We start from the raw sequence: 23,257 nt of genomic DNA, 5'->3' as shown, positions 1-23,257 counted from the left end.
AAAAAAATACCAAGTTTTCAAGTACTGCTAGTCAATATAAAATAGAAAAAAAGGGGAAAAAAACAAAATTTAAAACTCTTTTACTTCATTTCAATCTTTGCAAGTCTAGGCTGAATCAAGATCCAATAGAGACAGATATGAAAATCATCATAATTCTGTCTAATCCAGAATATCAGTGCTAAGAAGGAGAGGGAGCCCAATATGGAACTCTTAAGAATATAGTTCTTTTTTCTACTACCCTCAAGTGGGAAATAAAAAAATACAGGCAACTCTATTATAAACTTCAAAGTTGCTAAGAGACTAGATTGTAATCATTCCCACCAAAAAAAGGAAGTGATAATTGTGTGACATGATAGAGGCTTTCTCTTGCACTAAGGAGGTAATCATAGTACAACACATAAATGTACCAAATCAACACCTTAACTCAGATGTATACCTTACACTTACATAATGTCGTATGTCAATTATATCCCAGTAAAAATACATTTAAAAAAAGGGAGAAGATAAATTATTCCAAAACCTGTCCCATTACCAGGTTCTGTCTGTAAAAAGTGTTTTTACAATCCTTAGACCCCCACATAAGAATCAAACACACTTGGGCCCACCGAGAGAACCAGTGGACAGTCCTGAGGAGCCCAGAGTGCAAGAAATGATGTGCAGGAGTGCTTCAGGTTTTGGCCAACGGAAGGTAAGGGAATTTATGTTCCAGTGAGTCTGTAAGGGGACTGGGTGAGGATGGAACAGAGAAGCAAGGCATCAGTGACCGTGGATGTTTCCTGAAGCAGATTTGGGAGCCCAGGGGCACATGCCAGCAGAGAGAGGGCTGGGGCTGGCTGCAGGAGCCGTGTCCACAAAGTGCAGGCAGGGATGCACAGGTGCAATGGCACAGGTGCTGCTGGGCAGACCCCTGCTGGACTAAGTGGAGACAGAGGCATCTGGGCTGGGCTCTGTTGCTGCTGTGGCACCACCCAGTCCCTCGCTGGCACCTAGCACGGCAGGGAAAACCCCGGCAGCATGGCCAAAAGCATTCTCACAGTGGGTACTGGCAGCACCCAGAGCAGCATGTCCATGACAGATGTCACAATGGCTCTGGCCCAGATCCCATGCCACCCACTTCTGGGGACATGCAGACCCCAAAGTGCCAACTATGCAGGGAGCTAACAGGTAGGGACAAGAACCACTGACCTTTAGAATGCAAGTTAAGACCCCTCTATACCCAAAACATGGAAAATCCCACTTACACAGCTGAATATGTATAGGGATTTTTCACGGAGACTGAGAGAGCTGCCGGGTGCTCCCTTCCCCAATCTGCTCTACGTCAAGCAGAACCCTGGGTCTCTGGCTGCTCTCCTACCTCTCTGGCTGCTGCTTCTTTCAATTCGTTCTTCCTGATTCCACCGAATCTCTCAAAATCTTGTCCCCCTTTCTGCGTCTTTTTCATACACGTAACACCTCCTGCATGATTTATTTTTCTATCAAATCTACAGTTCTTGTGTAAGCCTGGCAAGGAGGCCACAAGACCACGTCCACATTGCACTGAACTGCAGAGCTCTCCCCGTGGACACCAGCTGCAAATCTACAGCTCGACCCTAACACTTAATCATTTGTAAAAAGAGCTCAAAAAGGGCTCGCAAAACTCCCTGAAGGCTGTTATGCTCGTGGTCACTTATTACAACATAAGGGCCACAGATTAAGATTAATCAAGGGAAGAGATGAAGATGGCAGACTCTAGGAAGGTCCCCAATTCACAGCACGCAGGTGTCCTCTGCTAGCAGAGCTCTAGACAGATGCCCACACGCAGAGTACTGCCACCCTCAGAAGCTCACCCTAGCCTTGGAGCCCAGAGTCTTTACGGGGGCTCTGTCAGCGCATGGCCGAGGCCCCCAGGTAAACAAAGACACTTTGGAGGCAGGACCTTCCAAGGGCTTCGACATTATCACACAGTGACTCAGAGAAAAGGCCAGACCTCTCTTTGGGGCAACGTTAAATTCTTTACCACACCACTTGCTAGCCGCTCTCCTGAGCCCCCAGATTCCTATTTCCAGTTGCCTTTTTGATATCTACACCAGCTTCTTTAAACTAAGATGAATGAAGTCAAACTCATCACACTTTCCTCAGACCAGCTCTGATTTCACTGTTCCTGTTAATAATAGTGCCAAATCTACTTTCCAATAAGGAACCGAAGCAATTTATACACAATACAAGATACAAAATTAGAAGGAAATTGGGGCAAAGGAAAAAAAGCCCAGAAAAAAATCAAATAGCAGAGCACACAGCACGCAGTGCTGGAAGTTCCTGCTCACTTAGTACAGGAAGACTGCACGTTTATTTGGCTGGGAGGTTTTTTTTCAATAGCCAGCTAATAGCCAATACCAAGAAGAAATAACAAGCAGATTCAAAATTCAGAGTCCTTTAAAAAGAAAGAAAGAGAGAGAGACAAAGAGAGAAAGAAAGAAAAGGAAAAGAATGATGCCCAGAAGGCACTGCTCTCCTTCCAGTGACCCCACAGTTCAAGACTTGGACCCTTTAGTCACTGTCCTCCATATTCAGTTGTTTGTCAAATGATTGAGATGTTTCCTCCGTAATGCTGTTTGCTTTTTTGACCTCGCCTTTCTATGTATCTTCTCTCTCTAGTCATTCAAGATTCACAAATTAATCATTTTTAAATACAGCAATTCCCTGTGCAAAATCTACAGTGGTTCCTCCTCACTGCTAAATTTTTTTTAAACATTTTTTTCTATTTACAAAGCAATATATGCTCAGTACAGAAAACCAAGAAAAACACGCAAAGAGGTAACACACACATAGAAATCCTATAATCCACATCTAACTGGGAATGGCAACCTTTTTCTTTCTTCTTTTTTTTTTTCTAGCAATTCTTTTCTTTTTTTTAATGTATGTTTATTTTTGAGAGAGCAAGAGACAGAGGGCGAATGGGGAAGAGGCAGAGAGAGAGGGAGACACAGAATCCGAAGCAGGCGCCAGGCTCTGAGCTGTCAGCAGAGAGCTCCATGCAAACTGTGAGATCATGACTTGAGCCAAAGTCAGACTCTCAACCACTCAACCAACTGGGCCACCCAGGTGCCCCTCACATTTTTAAATAGAGGTAAAATTTACGTGCATTGGGATTCAAATGTCTTATGTACACAATTCCCTGATTACTTGACGAATGTCTACGCTCTAATCAACATAAAGATTATTTCTTCAAAACCACAAAACTTCCTGTGTTTTCTCTCTCTCCACCATGTTCTTTGTCAGCTATCTACGTACCCAACATTTTCTCCTAGTCTGAAGCTGGTCTTTTCATTTTTAAAAGTGCCTTTTAATCTGCAAATATTTTTTTACCTTAATGAAATTCAATTTATTAATGCTTATTCTGCAGTTACTATTTCTTGCATATTCTCTACTAAATCTTCCCTTACTCCAAGGTTGTAAAGATATCCTCCTAATTTTTCTCTCCATAAGCGTTATACTTTGAGCTTTACATTTAAATCTATGATCCATCACAACCTGTAAAGAGATCTAAAAAATATCTACACATTTAACTGTAACATAAGAAAGAACAATGTCCACTTTTACCACTTCTGTTCAATATTATGCAAGAAGCAATAAAGAAAAATAAAATGCATAAAGAATGCTAAGGTGGGAGGGTAGAAGTATCTGCAGTGAAATGATAAATTAGTGTATGTGCAAAAAATCCCAAGAAATTGGCATAAACACACATGAACTCTTTTGTGTTCCCTCAAGTTTGTATTTTTCAATATATATTTCTAACATGTTTTAATTTACTTCATGTACAAATTTCTTATCCCTATCTTTGCCCTCTACATCATGCTTCCAAACACCTCTTCAACCTAACCTACGCAGCCTTGAGCTTGCCATTTGCTAGGAAAACAAGGGCACTTAGAGCTTCCCACAGATACCTTCCCAGCCCCCAGACGGGAGTCAGAGAAGTGTCTTCTGCTTTCAACAAAGTTTCCTAAACCCCAAGTGGCGAGGCCCCCTTTACACATTCTGTGAAGCCTTTTGCGTCTAAGCAAATACGACCTCATTGCTTTAAAGACTCTCACAAATCTCCCCCCGTTTTTCCCCCTCTTACAATTATCCACACAATAAAGATGAAAAGGGGGTATTTAAGTAAATTCTTGATCTGGTCTCTTCAGCCACTATTTAGCAAGCCACAGATTATTTTACTAGTTCACTATTTTACTATTTTACTAGTTTACTAGACAGACTGGAAATGCAAGCCCAGCAGAAGCTCTGCAACTGACTAGTTTATATCCTAGTGGTCAAGTCACAAGCCCATGAGTTCTTATAGTTTGGGCTGGTTTCTTACTCAGCTTTTAATTCTCTGTCGTAAAACACAACACCGTACACACAGTAAGCCTCAAACAATTCAACGGTCATGCTAACTAAGACTTAGGGATCAATACCCTGGCCAGTAGCAATTCTCAGTGCCGGTGGATCTAGCAAGTGTCAGAATCTCCTCCGGACCCATGAAAGAAATCTAAGAAGGCCTCTGTAGTCAGTTCAAGAGCATCTATTACTTTGTTCATAGAGATAAACAGAATTTCTTTTTAAGGGCTCAAGTAAGCCAAATTAAGCCAACTAATTTTAAAAACATACAACCAGGGTGGGATTAAGTATGTGCAGAACTTTAGTGATTTTAAGGAAAATAATTCAATGAATAGAGGTTATCATATATATGTTCATATATATATGTATATATACTCAGACACACACACACACACACACACAAGCATTAAAGACTACACTTCTATAAAACACCAGCTGTGTGATATCGGTTTCTAAGGCAACCCTATGTAAGGTATGTTCCTTTCTTTCTTTAAAAGAAGCTAAAACTGTGAGTCTTATGTCACAGATTCTGAGAAAGACAAGGCCAATGAGAACATAGAACCACCATGAAATTTGGAGAGTTATTAAAATTCAGCCAGTCTAAATTTTTACAAGCCATCTGACATTTTTCTAGTGTGTGAATATTTACATTTTTATGCTATGTCTTGAAGAAGATATTCCTAAGTTTCAAAAGAAACAAACTGAGTGCCACTCAAACGTATATAATAAAGAAGACCTCTGGAGCATTACAGATAACTTTAAGAAGATGCAGGGAAGAAGCACAAGATGTGCATTCTGACTTGTGCATCCTTCATGGCGTGTCAATCTCCTCTCTCCTGGCATGCCTAGTGAGACACAGGTAACATCAGTGCTGCCTGTCCCTCAACTGTAGCTTAACCCCAGAGACCATTCCTTCGTCCAACCAAAAATATTCTTTGCGCTGTGGACAGTATAAATGCAGTGGGGTTGACAAAATACACAGCCCTTGCCCACAGAAAATCTTCCCGACTGGGGAGAAGGAGACCACAGATGCACACAAAAATACACATGCAATTCCACCCTATGACAACTGCTGGAGGTAAGGGGGTGGCAGGCTGTGGCAGATACCACTGTGAGGAACACGGGAAGGGCCTAATTAAAATGGGATTCTGGGTTCACTGAAGGCCTTTCTAAGGAAATGACACACACTTACCAAGTCAGCCTATCAAAGTGCTGAGATCAATACCTCCAGAAATACAGGTGATGAGAGTGTACAAGGTGCCAGCTTCCTGAAGAATGATTTAAGAGAGCCAGAACGCAGGACCTCCACCGAGTCCGTCAGTGCAGGCAGCAGGATGTAACAAAGCAAGGTGCCTACCGTCACCATGACCAGTCTTTGTAGCGATTCCATGCTGGGTGAGGGCCGGAAACATTTTGAAACATGAGGGAGGTCAGAGCAGTTAATTCCCCTTACACAGCAGGATGTAAACCGAAGCCGCTTGGTGGTAGCCGTGGGGTTTGGGAGGCATGGCACATACCTTGGCCGAGCCTGCCGAGCCCAAGACACATATGGAGCCCGAGGCATACTCCCAGGGGTCCCGACTCGCAATCTACAGTCCAGCCCGGGACTGTGTACAGGTGCTCCTCGCGGTTCCGATGCAGGTGGTGCCAAGACCCCATCTGAAAAGCCACCTTACACGCCAATCCCCCCAGAGCAGGAAGCTCTACACCGACAGAGGCGCTCCACGCTCATAATCACCGAGAGCTCACAACCACCAAGAGCACAGATCGTACAAGGGCCTCCCGGAAGTGTGTGTTCATTGGCTCGCCCCTGTGCCTGATCCGTGTTATCTCCCGGGCTCGGAAGTAGGAGTCTGAGCAAACTGCCCAGAACTGAGAAGAGAGAGAAGCCGCGCTGACACAGCCCTCTCTCCAGAGGCCGGGGAAACAGGCCGAGCAGAGGGGGGCAAGTGAGACCAGAAGGAGACCAGCCCGAAAGCACATAGGCGAACAGTCCTGCGGGGAGAATGAACGAATAAAGACAGGGCGGAGGAAAACAAAATCCACATTTCTTAAGCACCTTCCCTGGTCCAGACAGTATGGCACATACTTCATGTATTTGTCTCATTTTTATCCTCATAAAACCTTCAGCGGTATGATGTGGTTATATATTACATTACACACAGAGAGGACACAGTATCACAGATGAGGATGCTGGAGCCTGGATGGAAAGGAGCTTGTCTGAGGACACAGACCCAGGAAGCCAGATTTTGAACCCAGGACTCTCAGACACCAAGGCCCTAAACCTCCTAAGTTTGGCGGGAGAGGAAAAAAATGAGATGAGTGGGCACAGGCTGGCTACGCAGAAAGTTAAGGCACAGGCAAGCAGAAAAGGGCAAAGAAGAATGCTCTAGCAATATTAGAACTCTACACAGTGGCCTTTGTGTTCAGGTGGCCGAACTGTCCTGTGTGCTGAGTGGGGAAAGACCAGTAAAGACGTAAAAAGAAGGAAGAATGTTAAGATGCAATTTGATTAGTGATGAATGATCCAGAAGGGCAGACATCCAGGGGCTTTACCACAGCTACCGTGGGTGCGGAGTTTCTGGGGGACTTTCCATACTCCACCCCAACATAAGCTATTTCCTAAGGTGAACAAATAGTTCTTTTGTGAAGAGATAAAACAGGTAGTGTCTGGTTTGCTGCTGCTGATGCTTTCTTTCAGTGTGTGAATAACAAGAAGTGGCTGGCGGATTCATTCTCAGGAATGAAGTCAAAGAAAACAGAAGTGACCAGAAGGCAGAAAAGACACCTCACCAGACCCCTAAACTGCAAGAGGCATCCCTCCCCTTACCCTTCCTCAACAATCAGTCCACAGTCACTAGACAGGGCCTAGCAGCAAGGATATCTGAGCACAGCCGAGGTAAGGACGGAAGGGGAGAGAGGCCCAAAACAGTAGTGAGGATGACTGGGGATTCATCATGTATAAGGAAATTAATAAAACAATTAAATGTAACAAGGATAATGAAAACCTGGCCTCTTACTTGTCAAAGAAAGAAACTTAGAAGTACAGAAAGGGAGCAAACTGGGCTGCATCCCCTAGTACTGGAGGAGAATTAAGAGATATCTGATTAAATTCAGGTGTTTTAATACATACATAAGTAAAAATAGACATAGGTATAAACACAGAGGAAGAGCGTACGTGTACCCCTGCTCTGGGCTAAGGCATCTGGAAGCACTGTCACCTCAAATAGCAAGAATCATGTTTCACATCCAGATCCTGTTTTCTAGGCACTGTTCTCCACTAAAAGGAACCAGGGCTCCTCATACAAAGAGTGGATTCCTGGACTGGAGAAGGGAAAATACAAGACGAGCCTGGAACAGTTTACTGTACTTGAAACTGAGAGAATGACAGGGACATCTCAAAAGGACACAGAATCAACCTCAAGGAGCTCCTTATGGCCAAATTTGGGCCATCAAAACAAATATGGAGAGTAACTAATTAGAGCTCACTGAACAAAAGGGAACTCCATGAATAAGTGCATCTGAGAGAACTAGAAAGACAGACCAGACAGGAAGATGGATGGAAAGGCCAGGTGGAGAGAGGAAGAGAAAGAAAGAGGGAGAAGGAAATAAATTAGTTGGCATGGGGATATTTATAGTTTCAAAGTAACTCACGACAATATCCAGTACTTACTACCAGGGGGAAAGAGTATAACTTCACAGTACAGATATCTGGCAGACATCATCTTCAACAAAATGACCAACACCAACTGTAATGGTGTATATCAAACTTATGCTCTACCTGGTAAAGCACAATGAGAAGAATACTTCTCATAGAACAATACTTTTCTAATATTCCAAATTAAGAAACATTCAGTGCCACTCTTATTCTTGGGGTTGTAAATTCATCTTAGGCACAGAGAGTACTTAAAAAAAAAAAAACCCCAGCTACAAAATAAAGAAACAATTCACCAAATTAAGAAACATTATACAAAATAATTGGCTTACAATCTTTAAAAATGTCAAAGTCATAAAAGTCAAAAAAAAAAAAAAGACTAAGAAATTGTTCTAGATTAAAGAAACAAGTTAACAAAGAGGGAAAAAAACCCAAAAAACAAAAAACAAGCCCAAACTAGAATCATCCCTACCCCCCAAACACAACCAGCAAACCAAGATTAAATTAGTTTCAACCTATCCTAGGAATGTGACCTTTTAAAAGTGGACCAGTTTCCTGATAAGCACAAATGAGGCAATCTGCAAGATAAAAATCCTGTTGCTCTCTACCCTACATACCTCTCCAAAGGAAGATATTCTGACATAAAACAATCCTTTCTTTTCTTTAGCTAGTAACTCCATGCCTCTTCCCTTCTTGCTAGCGAAAGCTCCCATTTTGTATGACTCCTGGGAGCATCTCCACATGCTAAATATCGACGCTGCCCAGTTCATGAACTGCTTAATAAAGCCAGTTGCATTTTGTTTTTTAATGCAAGAAAACAAAATTCACCATGATTCTGGGTAGGACTGGTTTCATATAAAGGACAATATTGGCAACTGGCAAAATCTGAATGGAGTCTGCGGAATGAATGGTAGAACTATAACAACGTTAACAGCTTTCTGTAAGTTTGTTTATTTTGAGAGAGACGAGAGAGCATGAGCAGGGGAGAGGGGGAGAGGGATACCAAGAATCCGAAGCAGCTTCTGTAGTCAGCTTGCAGAGCCAGACTTGCAGCTAAAAGTCACAAAACCATGAGATTATGGCCTGAGCCAAAAACAGGAGTCAGATGCCCAATGGACTGAGCCACCCAGGGGACCCCACAATGGTCACTTCTTGATTTTGATATTTGTGTTATAGTTACAAAGAAGAATGTACCTGACTGTAGGCAAAATATACTAAATATAACTCAGATGTGAATGAATAGCAAGTTGGAAACTTAAACTCTATTCATGGCTAGGGGTTGGGGGTTGGGGCACAGTTCTAGTCCCAGATAGTCCCAATCAGTTCCACTGACTCCTTGAATCCATTTATATCAATTATCTTAGACAAAGTTTTCTGATCTAGGTCACAAAATTCACAGAGCAAGGCATCTGTTACATGCTGACTAGAAGCCCAAGTTACTTGCCAAAGTCAGGAATCAGACCGAGAAAGAGAACGTTACATCTCTCACACGTTTTAGTCAGGCTAACTTTAATACAGGTTAGAGTTCAGCCAGTGTTACCTAAAATCAGCCCTGACCTTGAAATCCTTCCTCCACAGCCCTGTATGTGGGTCTGGGTGTCCAGTCTGCTGATCTGCAGAGACGGTACGGGGATAAATGGGGGTACTGGTTACCTCTCCTGACCCACACACTCAAGGGCCAGATGTGAGAACAACTGCTCCCATTTCAGCACGGTGGAGCCCATGCACGAACAGAACCGTTCCTGGTGACCAAGCTAAGCAGTGAGATCAAAAGACAACTGTCCACATCTCCTCTTCAAACAACTTCATTTCTGAACCAAGAAATGCAGATGTAAAGGGAGGATGTAAAGCCTCTATCTTTTCACCTTTCCACAGGCTCTGTTACGTTTCATACTGGATGGCTCAGACCTCTCTCTCAAGGTCATAATCACTACTTCTCCAAATGCTAAAGTTCTACATTCTTTTTTCTAATGAAAACATTGATTGCATCTGTAGAAACCCACCCCAATGGTGTTAAAAAACCCACTCTACAGTTAGAGCAGAAGATGAGTTCTTAAACTTTTATAGCAGAACAAGATTTTCTCTTCCTCTTAATGGAGAATTAAAAAAAAAAAAAAAAAAGCACAGTCCTGCATAACCAGCACACAAACGGCATGCAATCGCTAGATACATTCACACAGGACACTACAGAGGCAGCGACTCGTTAGTGCTCTATGGCCTGACCAGGTATCCATCTTCTGCCATCTACTAGGTTTTGGTTCAGGCCATGATCTCACGGTTTGGGGGTTTGAGCCCTGCATCAGCCTCTGCACTGATGGTGCAGAGCCTGCTTAGGATTCTGTCCCCCTCTCTCTCAAAATAAATAATAAAATAAAATTGTTTTTTAAACTTACAAAAAAGGAATCTGATTACATCGAATTTAATAGTCTACTGAAGAGAATGAAAGCCTTCCCCCCCAGAGAAAGAGAGAGAGAGAGAATATGAAAGTCCAAATGAGTAAGTTAAGTAACCAAGAGATGGTCAAATGGACACAGCAAGCTCAGAGTCTTTCTCCTACATTCTCAGAGTCCAGTCTACACAAAGTATACAGTCTACACCACACTGTTCTCAATATTCATCATGCAACATGCCTGCCTTTTAGGAATTTAACTATATGCTATTGATCTTTACAAAGCATCAATACAAGAACACTTCACCTGCATAATTTCTACTTCCTCTGTGAAATCACAGCAAGAAACTTAAGGCACTATGTCCTACAAAGGCAGATCCCACAGAGTGTCTTTTTCACTGAGTACAATGCCAGGAAAAAGTCTGTCTCTGTAAACAAATGAGCAGGCTTTCTCTCCACAGACAATGAATACAATGTAATTCAATGCTATACAGAGAAAAGAACTGGATCCTTGTTACTTTTAGCAGCCTGAAAACTTAAAATCAATTGCCTTGCACAACCGTTAACACTGGCTCTCCTCAGGAGCCTGGTACCTTCTAGTCTCTGTGCTCTTCTTAGATAGCTGCTGCTGTTTTTATCTTTAATTCTATTACCAGATTAAAATCCTCTTGAAAGCATGTATGTACGTACATATTTATTTTCTATCTCTTAGAGCTTTCCTTTTGCTATCTCTTACATTTTCTGGTATCATTCTACACTTAATGATCTAGAAATTAAAACTGAGGGGCGCCTGGGTAGTTCAGCTGGTTACGTGTCCGACTCTAGGCTTTGGCTCAGGTCATGATCTCACGGTTCGTGTGACCAAACCCCAAGGTGGCTCCACACTGACAGCACGGGAGCCTGCTTGGAATTCCCTCCCCTCGCCTCTGTCCCTCCCCCACTCTTGTTCTCTCTCTCTCAAAATAAATACTAAAAAAACATTAAAAATAAAAAGACGCTGACACGAAGATGTTATTTAATAAAGCCACACAGATGGCATCAGTAGCAGTGCCGAGGAAGCAAGCGCGTCACCTTTGCAGTAGTCCGCGGGGTCCTCCTGCTCCTCATCGTCGGATCCTAGGATCTCCTCCTCTGGCTCAGGGGGCGTGGGGTCTGGCAGAGGCGGCGGTGGTGGCGGAGGCGGTGGTGGCGGAACTAGGGGAGCTTTCTGCTGAGGCTCCGGCCTGAAACAGGAGAAGGAGAATTCCTATTTACTTAGAGGTCAATCTTGCATTGCGGACACACACGAGAGTCTCTTAATACCAGACAAAAATTAAACTTATCACACGCTACCAAGAAATGCAGGTTACTGTCACCTCGTCCATTTTAGCTAAATTCCAGTAATGTTTCGACATATAGGTCCGGAGGAAAAACCTGCACTATACAGGCACATTTTCACTCAGAGCTTCAATATTTCTCAAGTCCTGACAATGTTATGAAATGTAAGTGAAACAGCAAGAGTATTCCCCCGCCCATGATATACAGCCTTATTAAGTTAGAACACATCCCACAGAGATTATAAAAAGACAGATGAAAGCAGCTCTGAGCTTCTAAAAGGACTTATTTCCATTATTTTAAAATCAGAATTCCTCTTCCCATAGAAATAGTAAGAATGTAGTTAGGTTTCCAGAATAACTCATAAAAGCTGACTAATACATGCTATTAACTGATGCTCCATTATTTTCATTAAGGAATTCAGTTATCTCCCTCGCTCATCAAGAACACTACCCCGAATTGGAAATTAAACAATGAAAACATCCACTGTCACTCAAATACAAAAGCAGTCCCTACATTAATGCAAGGTTTCCAAGGTTTGCAAAATGGTCATTTCTAATTGCCACAAAAAAGGCTAAGTGACGGTTAGTATGCTCTTTTACAAATGATAAGAAAACCTGTGATACAAAAAATGTTTCTAAGCTTGAGAGATTACAGATGCGAGTCTCCTTTCAGGTATCTAGAGAAACTTGAGGGCATATGGACTATACTTGCTTAAAAGTGAAGCACTCAGGGCGCCTGGGTGGCTAAGTTGGTTAAGTGGCCGACTTCGGGTCAGGTCATGATCTCCCGATTCAAGGGTTCGAGCCACGCATGGGGCTCTTTGCTGACCGCTCAGAGCCTAGAGCCTGCTTCAGATTCTGTGACCCCCTCTCTTCCCGCTCCTCCCCAACTCATGCTCTGTTTCTGTCTCAATAATAAATAACATAATAAGAAAAAAAATTTTTTTAAGTAAAGCACTCATAATTCAATTCTATAAACTCAAGCTTGCACTTACTGTAAAATGTAATTGCTATTTCCAGCCATGTCCTTCTGGGGAACCTTGAACCTGCAATCTATGCCAGCAACAGAACAACCACTTCTCTTCCTGAGGCCGCACAGAGAGCACACAGAGCAAGTGAGGCCATTGGGCTGACAGGAGCTCCACAGAGAGAGCCCCGCTCGGGTAAGCCGAGGGTCTACAGTTTGGGGAGCAAGGGAACCTCATAAGCACTGATGTGCAGACAACTGCTTTTCTGTTTGGTCTGCCCAGTCAGTATTCAGGCTGCCCTTCGAAAAGCACCTTTTGGGACTGCTACTCCCTACACATTGGAAGGCTGGTTCCCGATTCACACTCCTCACTGTATTACAGCTCAGGACAGAGGCTAAAGCTGATTCTACAGCCCTGGAACGTTGAGATGGGCTGTCACGGGCAGCAATCATCTGCACTTGCTAGGAGAGGCAGGGCCAGCAGAGAAAGGGGCCCTTTCTAAGCTGGACCTCTAAATTCTTCCCAATCTGAAAGCCCCCAAATAGCATTTACTATATTGCCTTTAGCCTATGTTGGCTAAAGGTCATTTATGGGGTTTGCCACCAAAACTCAAAGTGCCACAAGCAACAAAGGGGAATGGAGTGGAAGGCAGCAGAAACCCAGCAGTCACAAGAAAGGGGTGGGGGACATACCGCCCAGGTAACATGAAAGACAGGCACCAGCAAGTTGCATACTATGGCAGAACTAAGGAGTGCTTATGAGCTAAAAATGACTTGTACTGATTTCTACTTGCTACAATTTATGAAGACTCAAAGTTACAGCTCCCTGAGTGACAAACATTAGGAACAGGGTGGTGATCACATTCTGAGTTAACCATTGCTCATGATGGAGCACTGGAAGGGAATAATCACAACCAAACACCCACATCACTGCCAGCATACATCCAAAAATACATCTAACAGACCTTACGGAAGTGTACTAATCTTTCTGGCAGCCTTGCAAATGCTCCTTTCCTTTTTAACATACATGCTCTTACTGAAAGTAGAATGCTTGGACAAAAGAGAAGTCTGAAGAAGGGGAGGCAGGAGAGGGCTGCACCAGAAGGAAAGGGAGGTGAGCAAGATGAATGGCCTCATGAGACCCACTCATTCATTCTTCAGGGCTGTGAGCAGAAACTACTGAGCTGATAAATCTGCTCAATCAGAAACGCTTTAAAACTTGGTGGCTTCTTCCTTAGATATTTTATATGAAGAAATGAGACTCTCCACATTTAATAGCAAACATGTTATATCCCCTACAGAAACTATGTAACCAATAATGAAAAGAACTGGAAGATCTTCTACCAGTGCTCTCCTACTGACATCTGGGTCAGGTAATTACCTCCCCCCGGTGGGAGCTGCCTTGTACACTGCAGAATGTTACAAGCATCCCTGGTCTCCAGACACTAAGGTCAGTAACATCCACGCCCCACCTCCAGCTGTGACCATCAAAACTATGTCCAGAAATTGGCAAATCCCCAAGGGACAAAATCATACCCATTTGAGCACCACTGCTCTAACAGTGTTCTCAGTATTTAGCTTTATCTCTGTGGAGTAGATTGTATCTGTGATAAGGGAAAACAAATTCTCATTTTCATGGGCCCATTTTCTCTCATTTGAGAGGCTCAGCATAATGTGCTTAATTATTCTCCCCCATTTGGTGAGCTGCCTACATCGCTTAACAAAATCGTCAGACCCTCTGGTCTCCCTGAGTAGGCCCTTCTCCCTCCAGCGAGGGCCACACTGACAGGCGGGCAGGAAGCTTCCCCAAAGCCACTTATTTCTCTCAAGTTAAAGGGATGAGTTGAAGTTAAAGTCTACTTCTTTGAAGTAGAAAAGAAGTTGAGGAATGTTGATATAATATTTCAACTATCACATCCAAACACCTAGGGCTGTGCTGTCTAACCAGCAGCCACGGGCTGCATGTGGGTCCGGAGCACTGGAAATGCAACGAGTACAAATCAAGACACGCTGTAAGAGTAAAAGAAGTACTGGATTTCCAAGATTTCATACAAAAGGTGTAAAATATTTTATTAATAAGTTTCTATTTTCTGTATGTTAAAATAATAATGTTTGGGACGGAATGAAATCTGTTACTAAAATTAAACTCGCCTGATTCTCTTTAGTTTTTGTAATGTGGCTACTAAAACACTTTGAATTACAAATGAGGCTCACGTTCTACTTCTATTGGACAGCGCTGCACTGAGCTCTTTGGATCAAAACCAGAGGAGCAGCTTGGCCTCAAAAATCAGAGATTCCTTGGGGCGCCTGGGTGGCTCAGTTGGTTAAGCGTCCAGCTTCGGCTTAGGTCATGATCGCACGTTTGTGTGTTCGAGCCCCACGTCAGGCTCTATGCTGCCGGCTCGGAGCCTGGAGCCTGCTTCAGATTCTGTGTCTCCCTCTCTCTCTCTGCCCCTCCCCGCTCATGCTCTGCCTCTCTCTGTCTCAAAAATAAATAAAACACTAAAAAAAAAAAATCAGAGATTCCTCGTCATACCAATGATGATTAGTTTTTCTAAGGTTAGCTTTTCCTAGTAACATGCCTATCAATTATCATCAACGATCAAATCACTGAACTCATCAGAACAATGTTATAGTCCCAATCATGGTTCTTTTTCAAGCCATCCATCCCTGTTACTGCCTACCACACAGGAGAAACACAAGTAAACATGCCTCAGGGCAGATGTAGGCACAGGAGAAGGAGGCCACGCCATCTTTAAGGCTGGCTTCTTCAAAGTGAATTCTTGTGGCTTCTAAGGTATTACTGGAATTAAGCCTGGTTAAATCTCAAGTATTTAAAAAATCCAGAGATGGCAGGCAGTTTATATCACCAAGTACATACTCATAAAATGTATCAACAGATTTTAAAAGTACCTTTTTATCAATCCTAATGAAAACCACCAAGAAGTTATTTCACAAAATATTTACTAGAAGCACTGGGGAGGAGTTAAGATGGCAGAGCAGCAGAGAGACCCTGAGCTTGTCTCATCCCTGAAATGTAGCTAGATCAGCACCAAACCATTTTGAACACCTAGGAAATTGATCTGAGGATTAACACAACAATCTTCGAACGTGAGTCACAGAACTCTGCATATACCCAGCGCAGAGAGGTGTACTGGGAGAGAGAAAAGCCACGGAAGGTGATGAGCTATTTTCACAGAGAGAGGAGAAAGACCAAGGGGGAGAGAGCAGTGCATCAGGATCTTGCAAGGAAAGCACTCCCATGAAAGTAGCTGGAGAGAGAGAGAGTGAAAACACTCACAGAGGACTGAACAAGAAACCCATTCCCCAAAACCACTGACAGGGAGAAAAGAGAGGGTTTCACTACCACCAAGATTCTATAAACAGTGGAGTGCAGAGTCTGAATTTCCAGAGCTCAGTGGCTGGCGGTGCTCTGGTGAGGAAGCAGGGAAAAATCCCCAGGAGCTGGCAGTGGGGTCTGAGAGGTCCGGGTACCACACGGGGAGAAGTGTTTCCCCTGCTAGGAAGGCATTTGGCAAAAGGTCTCAGGGGGCCCTGGAGAGCAGCACATATGCTGGTAATGGGACTTAGAGGCCAGAGTACAGGGAAACCTGGCGTTGGTTGTTGTGATTTGCCATAATCTCTGAACCACTCCCACTGCGATTGCATGAACGTTTTCTGCCATAGGGTGGCACCCGGCCATCATTCAATGAGCCTCTCCCCCAGACAGCACAGGTGCAAGCCACAGGGGTCTCTGAAGCACGGGATTTTTAAACACAACACCATCTGAGATAAAGCTCTGGAAGGAGGTGCCACCTGACAGGCAGACAGCTTGAACACGGACAGGGTACAGACAAGAAGTGGAAAGAGACCTGACAAAAGAGGGGCTTGATCGTGGGTCTGTGGGAGCTCGAAATTCCTGTGCTAGAGACTAGGGAGCATGGTGAAGCCATTTCCACCTCCCCTGTGCGCAGGCAGCACACAGGCACATGGAACCACCCCAGTAAGCTAAACAGCGCCGCCCAGTGGAGAATGGAGTAGTCACATCAAGCCCCACCCAACGACACCTTCCAAGCACAAGCACCAGGAGACCAACTTGGACACTAGAGTTCTCCATCGTTTCAGTTCTAGGGGAAACTGGATGTAACTTCATTTAGGTTTCATTCTGTTTGCTGGTTCATTTATTTGCTCCTTTTCTTTGCTTCCGTTTCTGCTTAAATGTTACTTTTCTTTTCTTTCTCTTTCTTGGAAACAATGAAAAACTTTTTTACTTCATTTTTAATTTTTTTTATTCTATTTCATTTTATTTTCTTTAACTCTACTCTCTCTATATATATATACATATATAATTTTCAAAGTTCTTTTGTTCCCTTTCCTTTCCTTTTTTCCTGTATTCTATAAAGCTTCCTTCAACAAGTAGAATGAAACTTACCTAGGATCTAGCTTCCTTTAATTGACTTTTTGTTTTGTTTTTAATTTTAATTTTTTACTTTATTTTTTTCTTCCTCCAAAATGACAAAATGAAGGAATTCACCCCAAAAGAAAGAACAGGAAGACATGAAAGCCAGGAACTTAATCAACATAGATAGAAGTAAACCGTCTGAACTCGAATTAGAACCTTGATAATAAGAATACTACCTGGGGTTGAAGAAAGTATAGAAGGTTTAAGAGAATCACGTTCTGTAGAGACAAGAGAATTAAAATCTGGGGCACTGGGTCACTCAGTCAGTTAAGCATCCGACTTTGGCTCAGGTCATCCTCTTATGGTGTGTGAGTTCAAGCCCTACATTGGGCTCTGTGCTTACAACTCAGAGTCTGTGGCATGCTTTGGATTCTGCATCTGTGCGTGCGTGTGTGCGTGTCTCTCTGCCCCTCTCCCACTCGAATCCTCTCTCTCTCAAACACATAAACATTAAAAAAATTTAGAAAGAAAAAATCTCATACGGCTGAAATTTAAAATGCTACAACTGAGATACAATCTCGAATAGATGCCACAACAGCAAGGATGGATAAAGCAGAGAATCAGTGATGTAGAGGATAAAATTATGGAGAGTAATGAAGCAGGAAAAAAAAAAAGAGGGATACAAAGGCAAAGGATCATGATATAAGACTTAGAGAACTCACGTGATTCGTTAAAAAGTAGTAACATCCAAATCACAGGAGTTAAAGGAGAGAGAGAAAAGGGGGCAAAAGGCTTATATGAGCAAATAATAGCTGAAAACTTTCCTAATCTGGGGAAAGACACAGACCTCAAAAAACAAGGAGCACAGAAAACTGTCATTAGACTCAACAAAAACCATCACCGAGGCATATCATAGCCAAATTTGTAAAATGTACATACAGGAAAGAATTATAAAAGCAGCAAGAAGGAAGAAAAAGTCCTTAAGCTATAAGGGAAGACAGATCAAGTTCACAGCAGACCCATACACAGAAACTTGACAGGCCAGAAAGGAGTGGCAGGATATATTCAACATACTGAACTGGAAAAATATGCATCCAAGAATTCTTTATCCAGCAAGGTTGTCATTCAAAATAGAAGGTGAGATAAAAAGTTTCCCGGACAAAATCTAAAGGAGTTCATGATCACTAAACCAGCCCTGCAAAAAATTTTAAGGGGTAACTCTGGAGAAACAAAACACCAAAAGGAAAAAAGACTAAAAAGGATCAGAGAACATCACCAGAAACACCAACTCTACAGACAAGACAATGACACTAAATTCCTATATTTCAGTACTCCCTCTAAATGTAAATAAACAAAATACTCCAATCAAAAGACATACGGTATCAGAATGGATAGGAAATGGATAGGAAAACAAGACCCATCTATATGCTGCTTAAAAGAGACTCGTTTTAGACCTAAAGACACCTGAAAATTGAAAGAGGATGGAGAACCATCTGTCATGCTAATGGTCACCAAAAGAAAGCTGGAATAGTCATACTTAGATAAACTAGATTTTAAAATTAAGACTGTAACAGGAGACAAAGAAGGGCACTATATCATAATTAAGGGGTCTATCCACCAAGAATATTAGCAATTGTCAATATTTATGCACCCAATGTGGAGACACCCAAATATATAAACCAATTAATCACAAACATAAAGAAACTCATTTATTATAATACCATAGTATTAGAGGACTTCAACACCCCCACTTACAGCAATTGACAGATCATCTAATCAGAAAATCGACAAGGAAACAATGGCTCTGAATGACACCCTGGAATGGATGAACTTAACAGATATATTCAGAATATTTCATCCTAGAGAGGTATATACATTCTTCTTGAGTGTACATGGAACATGCTCCAGAACAGATCACATGCTGGGTCACAAATCAGCCCTCAACAAGTACGAGATCAAACTTTGCATATTTGCAGACCCCAGGGCTATAAAACTTGAAATGAACCACAAGAAAAACTTTAGAAAGACCATATATATTTGGACATTAAAGAACATCCTACTAAATAATGAATGGATTAACCAAGATATTAAACAGGAAATTAAAAAGTACATGGAAGCCAATGAAATTAAAAACATGACAGTCCAAAACCTCTGGGAGGCAGCAAAGTGGTCGGAAGAGGGAGGAAGTATTTAGCAATCCAGGCTTTCAAAAAGAAGAAAGGTCTCAAATACCTTACATCTCAAAGAGTTCAAAAAAAGAATAGCAAATAAAGCCCAAAACCAGCAGAAGGGAAATAATAAAGATTAGATCAGAAATCAATGATATTAAAAAAAACCACAGTAGAACAGGTCAATGAAACCAGGAGCTGGTTCTTTGAAAGAATTAACACTGATAATCTCCTAGCCAGAATGATCAAAAAGAAAAAGGAAAAGACCCAAATAAATAAAATCACAAATGAAAGAGAAGAGACTACAACCAACACTGCAGAAATATAAAGAATAATAAGATAATATTATGGGCAATTATATGTCAACAAATTGGGCATTCTGGGAAAAAATGGAGAAATTCCTGTAAATATATAAACAACCAAAACAGACACAGGCAGAAATAGAAAATTTGAACAGACCCATAACCAGTAAAGAAATTGAATCAGTAATCAAAAATCTCCCAACAAATAAGAATCCAGAGCCAGATGGCTTTCCAAAGGAGTTCTACCAGACATTTAAAGAAGAGTTAATACCTATTTTTCTCAAACTGTTCCAAAAAATAGATATGGAAGGAAAATTTCCAAACTCATTCTACAAAGCAAGCATTACCTTGATTCAAAAACCAAAAACCCCTCTAAAAAGAATTACAGACCAAATTCCCGATGAACAGGGATGCAAAAATCCTCAACAAGATATTAGCAAACAGGATCCAACAATACATTAAAAGGATTATTCACCACAATAAAGTGGGATTTATTCCTGGGATGCAGGGCTGGTTCAATATCCACAAATCAATCAATGTGATACACCACACTAAAAAAAAAGATAAGAACCACACGATCCTCTTGATAGATGCAGCAAAAGCATCTGATAAAATACAGTATCCTTTCTTTAAAAAAAATTCTCAAGAAAGCAGGGTACAAGGAGCATACCCCAAGATCATAAAGGCCATATATGAAAGACCCACTGCTAATATCATCCTCAATAGGGAAAAACTGAGCTTTCCCCTAGGGTCCGGAACATGACAGGGATGTCCATCTCACCACTGTTGTTCAACATAGTGCTGGAAGTCCTAGTCTCAGCAATCAGACAACAAAAAGAAATAAAAGGCATCCAAATCAGCAAGGAGGAAGTAAAACTTTCATTCTTCACAGACAACATGATACTCTATGTGGAAAACCCAAATGATTCCACCAAAAAACTGTTAGAAATGATACATGAACTCATTAAGTTGCAGGATATAAAATCAATGTACAGAAATAAGTTGCATTCCTATATACCAATAATGACGCAGCAGAAAGAAAAAAAATCAAGGAATCGATCCCATTTTCAATTGCACAAAAACTCATAAAATACCTAGGAATAAATCTAATCAAAGCAGTGAAAAATTTATATGCTGAAAACTATCACAAGCTTAAGAAAGGCATTGAAGACGACACAAAGAAATGGAAAAACATTCCATGCTCATGGATCGGAACAATACTGTTAAAATGGTGATACTAACCTAAAGCAACCTACCTATTCATTGCAATATCTATCAAAATAACACCAGCATTCTCACAGACCTAGAACAATTCTAAAATTTGTATGGAACCAGAAAAGACCTCAAAGAGCCAAAATAATGTTGAAAAAGAAATCCAAAGCTGGAAGCATCAAAATTCCAGACTTTTAAACTGTAATTCAAAGCTGTGATCATCAATACAGTAGTAGTGCACAGACACATAGATCAATGGAACAGAATAGAGAACCCAGAAATGGACCCACAATTGTATGGCCAACTAATCTTTGCCAGAACAAGAAAGAACACCTAATGGAAAAAAAAATTCTCTCTTCAGCAAATGGGTGTTGGGAAAACTGGACAGCAATATGCAGAAGAATTAACCTGGACCACTTTCTTACACCATACACAAAAATTAACTCAAAATCTATGAAAGACCTAAATGTATGACAGGAAGCCATCAAAATCCTAGAGGAGAGGACAGGCAACAAACTCTGTAACCCTGGCCACCTTCTTACTTGACATGTCTCCAGAGGAAAGGGAAAAGCAAAAATGAACTACTGGGACCTCATCAAGATAAAAAGCTTCTGCACAGCAAAGGAAACAATCAGCAAAACTAAAAGGCAATCAACGGAATGGGAAAAAAATATTTGCAAATGATATATCCAAAATCTACAAAGAATTTACCAGACTCAACACCCAGAAAACAAATACTCCAGTGAAGAAATGGGCAAATGACACGAATAGACACTTTTCTAAAGAAGAATAAGATATCAGGGCACCAGGGTCGCTTTTCAAAACCACTCTGAGGTACCTGGGTGGCTCAGTCGGTTGAGCATCCGACTTCGGCTCAGGTCAGATCTCACGTTCGTGGGTTTGAGCCCCACATAGGGCTCTATGCTGACAGCTAGCTCAGAGCCTGGAGCCTGCTTCGGATTCTGTACCTCCCTCTCTCTCTGACCCTCCCCTGCTTGTGCTCTCTGTCTCTCAAAAATAAAAAACATAATAAAAAATAAAGAAGACATCCAGATGGCTAACAGACACATGAAAAAATGCTCATCACCCATTATCAGGGAAACACAAATCATAACTACAATGAGATACCACCTCACACCTGTCAGAATGGCTAAAATTAACAACTCAGGCAACGACAGATGTTGGCAAGGATGCAGAAAAAGAGGAACTCTTTTGTACTGCGGGTGGGAACGCAAACTGGTGCAGGCACACTGGAAAACAGTATGGTGGTTCCTCAAAACATTAAAAATAGAACTACCCAAGACCCAGCAACTACACTACCAGGTATTTAACCAAAGGATGCAAAAATTCTCATTTGAAGGGGCACATGCACCCCAATGTTTGTAGTAGCACTATCAACAATAGCCAAAGTAAGGAAAGAACAAAATATCCATTGGCTGACAATGAATAATAAAGATGTGGTTTATATATACAATGGAAGATTACTCAGTGATCACAAAGAATGAATTCTTGCTATCTGCAACAACGCAGATGGAACCAGAGTGTATTATGCTAAGTAAAATAAGTCAGTAAGAGAAAGAATATCATATAATTTCACTCATATGTGGAATTTAAGAAACAAAACAAATGAACATACGAGAAGGGAAGCAAAAGTAATGTAAAAACAGAGAAGGATTTAAAATATTTTTTTTAAGGGAGGGCATGCCTGGGTGGCTCAGTCGGTTAAGCATCCAACTTTGGCTCAGGTCATGATCTCGCGGTTCATGAACTCAAAGCCCTGCATCAGGCTCTTGAATGGAGCCTACTTCAGATTCTGTGTCTCCCTCTCTCTGACCCTCCTCCCCCAACTCAAAAATAAAATTACACATGAAAATAAAATTTAAAAACAGAGAGGGAGACAAGCCATAAGAGACTCCTAAATACAGAGAACAAACTGAGGGCTGCTGGCAGGGTGGTGGGTGGGAGGAAGGGTAAATGGGGGACGGGCATCGAGGAGGGCACTTGTCAGGATGAGCACCGGGTGATATATTAAGTGACGAATCACTAAACTCTATTCCTGAAATCATTATGTTAACTAACTTGGATTTAAGTTTAAAAAAAAAATAATTTTTTAAAAGGAGTTACACTAGAATCACTTAGGAAGCCATGTAGGGGACCCATAAATATTTTCAACAAGGGCACCAACACAATTAAATGGTCAAAGAATGGTCTTTCCAATAAATGGTACTAGGACAAAGGGTTATCTGTATACAATGAAATAAAGTTGTAACCCTACCTCACACATACATAAATAATGAATTCAAAATGGATCAAAGACTTAAATAAAGGAGCTTAAAACTCCAAAACTCGCAGGAAAAAAATTACAATAAATCTTCATGACCTAAGGCTCAGCAATGTTTCTTAGATTTGACACTAAATACATATGCACTTGATCAAAATTAAGAACTTTTGTGTTTCAAAGGGCACGACCAGGAAAGTAAAGACAGCCCA

General features: G+C 41.7%; 1 protein-coding gene across 9 annotated transcripts in view; it reads right to left on the bottom strand.

Annotated features, from left to right (window-relative positions):
* The window catches only part of SRPK2 (SRSF protein kinase 2), a 243,042-nt gene that overhangs the window by 60,103 nt on the left and 159,682 nt on the right, over positions 1–23,257 (bottom strand). For all 9 annotated transcript variants that reach the window (XR_003904454.1, XR_003904456.1, XR_003904457.1 and 6 more), the window contains exon 2: positions 11,472–11,623. Coding sequence is in view for 6 of the 9 variants with exons in the window: in XM_029927575.1 (XP_029783435.1) it covers positions 11,472–11,623 (152 nt within the window). In the remaining 3 variants the exon portion in view is untranslated. The remainder of the gene's footprint in view (positions 1–11,471; positions 11,624–23,257) is intronic.

Source organism: Suricata suricatta, chromosome 2, assembly GCF_006229205.1.
Source record: "Suricata suricatta isolate VVHF042 chromosome 2, meerkat_22Aug2017_6uvM2_HiC, whole genome shotgun sequence".
Taxonomy (NCBI): domain Eukaryota; kingdom Metazoa; phylum Chordata; class Mammalia; order Carnivora; family Herpestidae; genus Suricata; species Suricata suricatta.
Note: the sequence above shows the minus strand (reverse complement) of the source record. Positions and strands in the feature narration are given on the sequence as shown.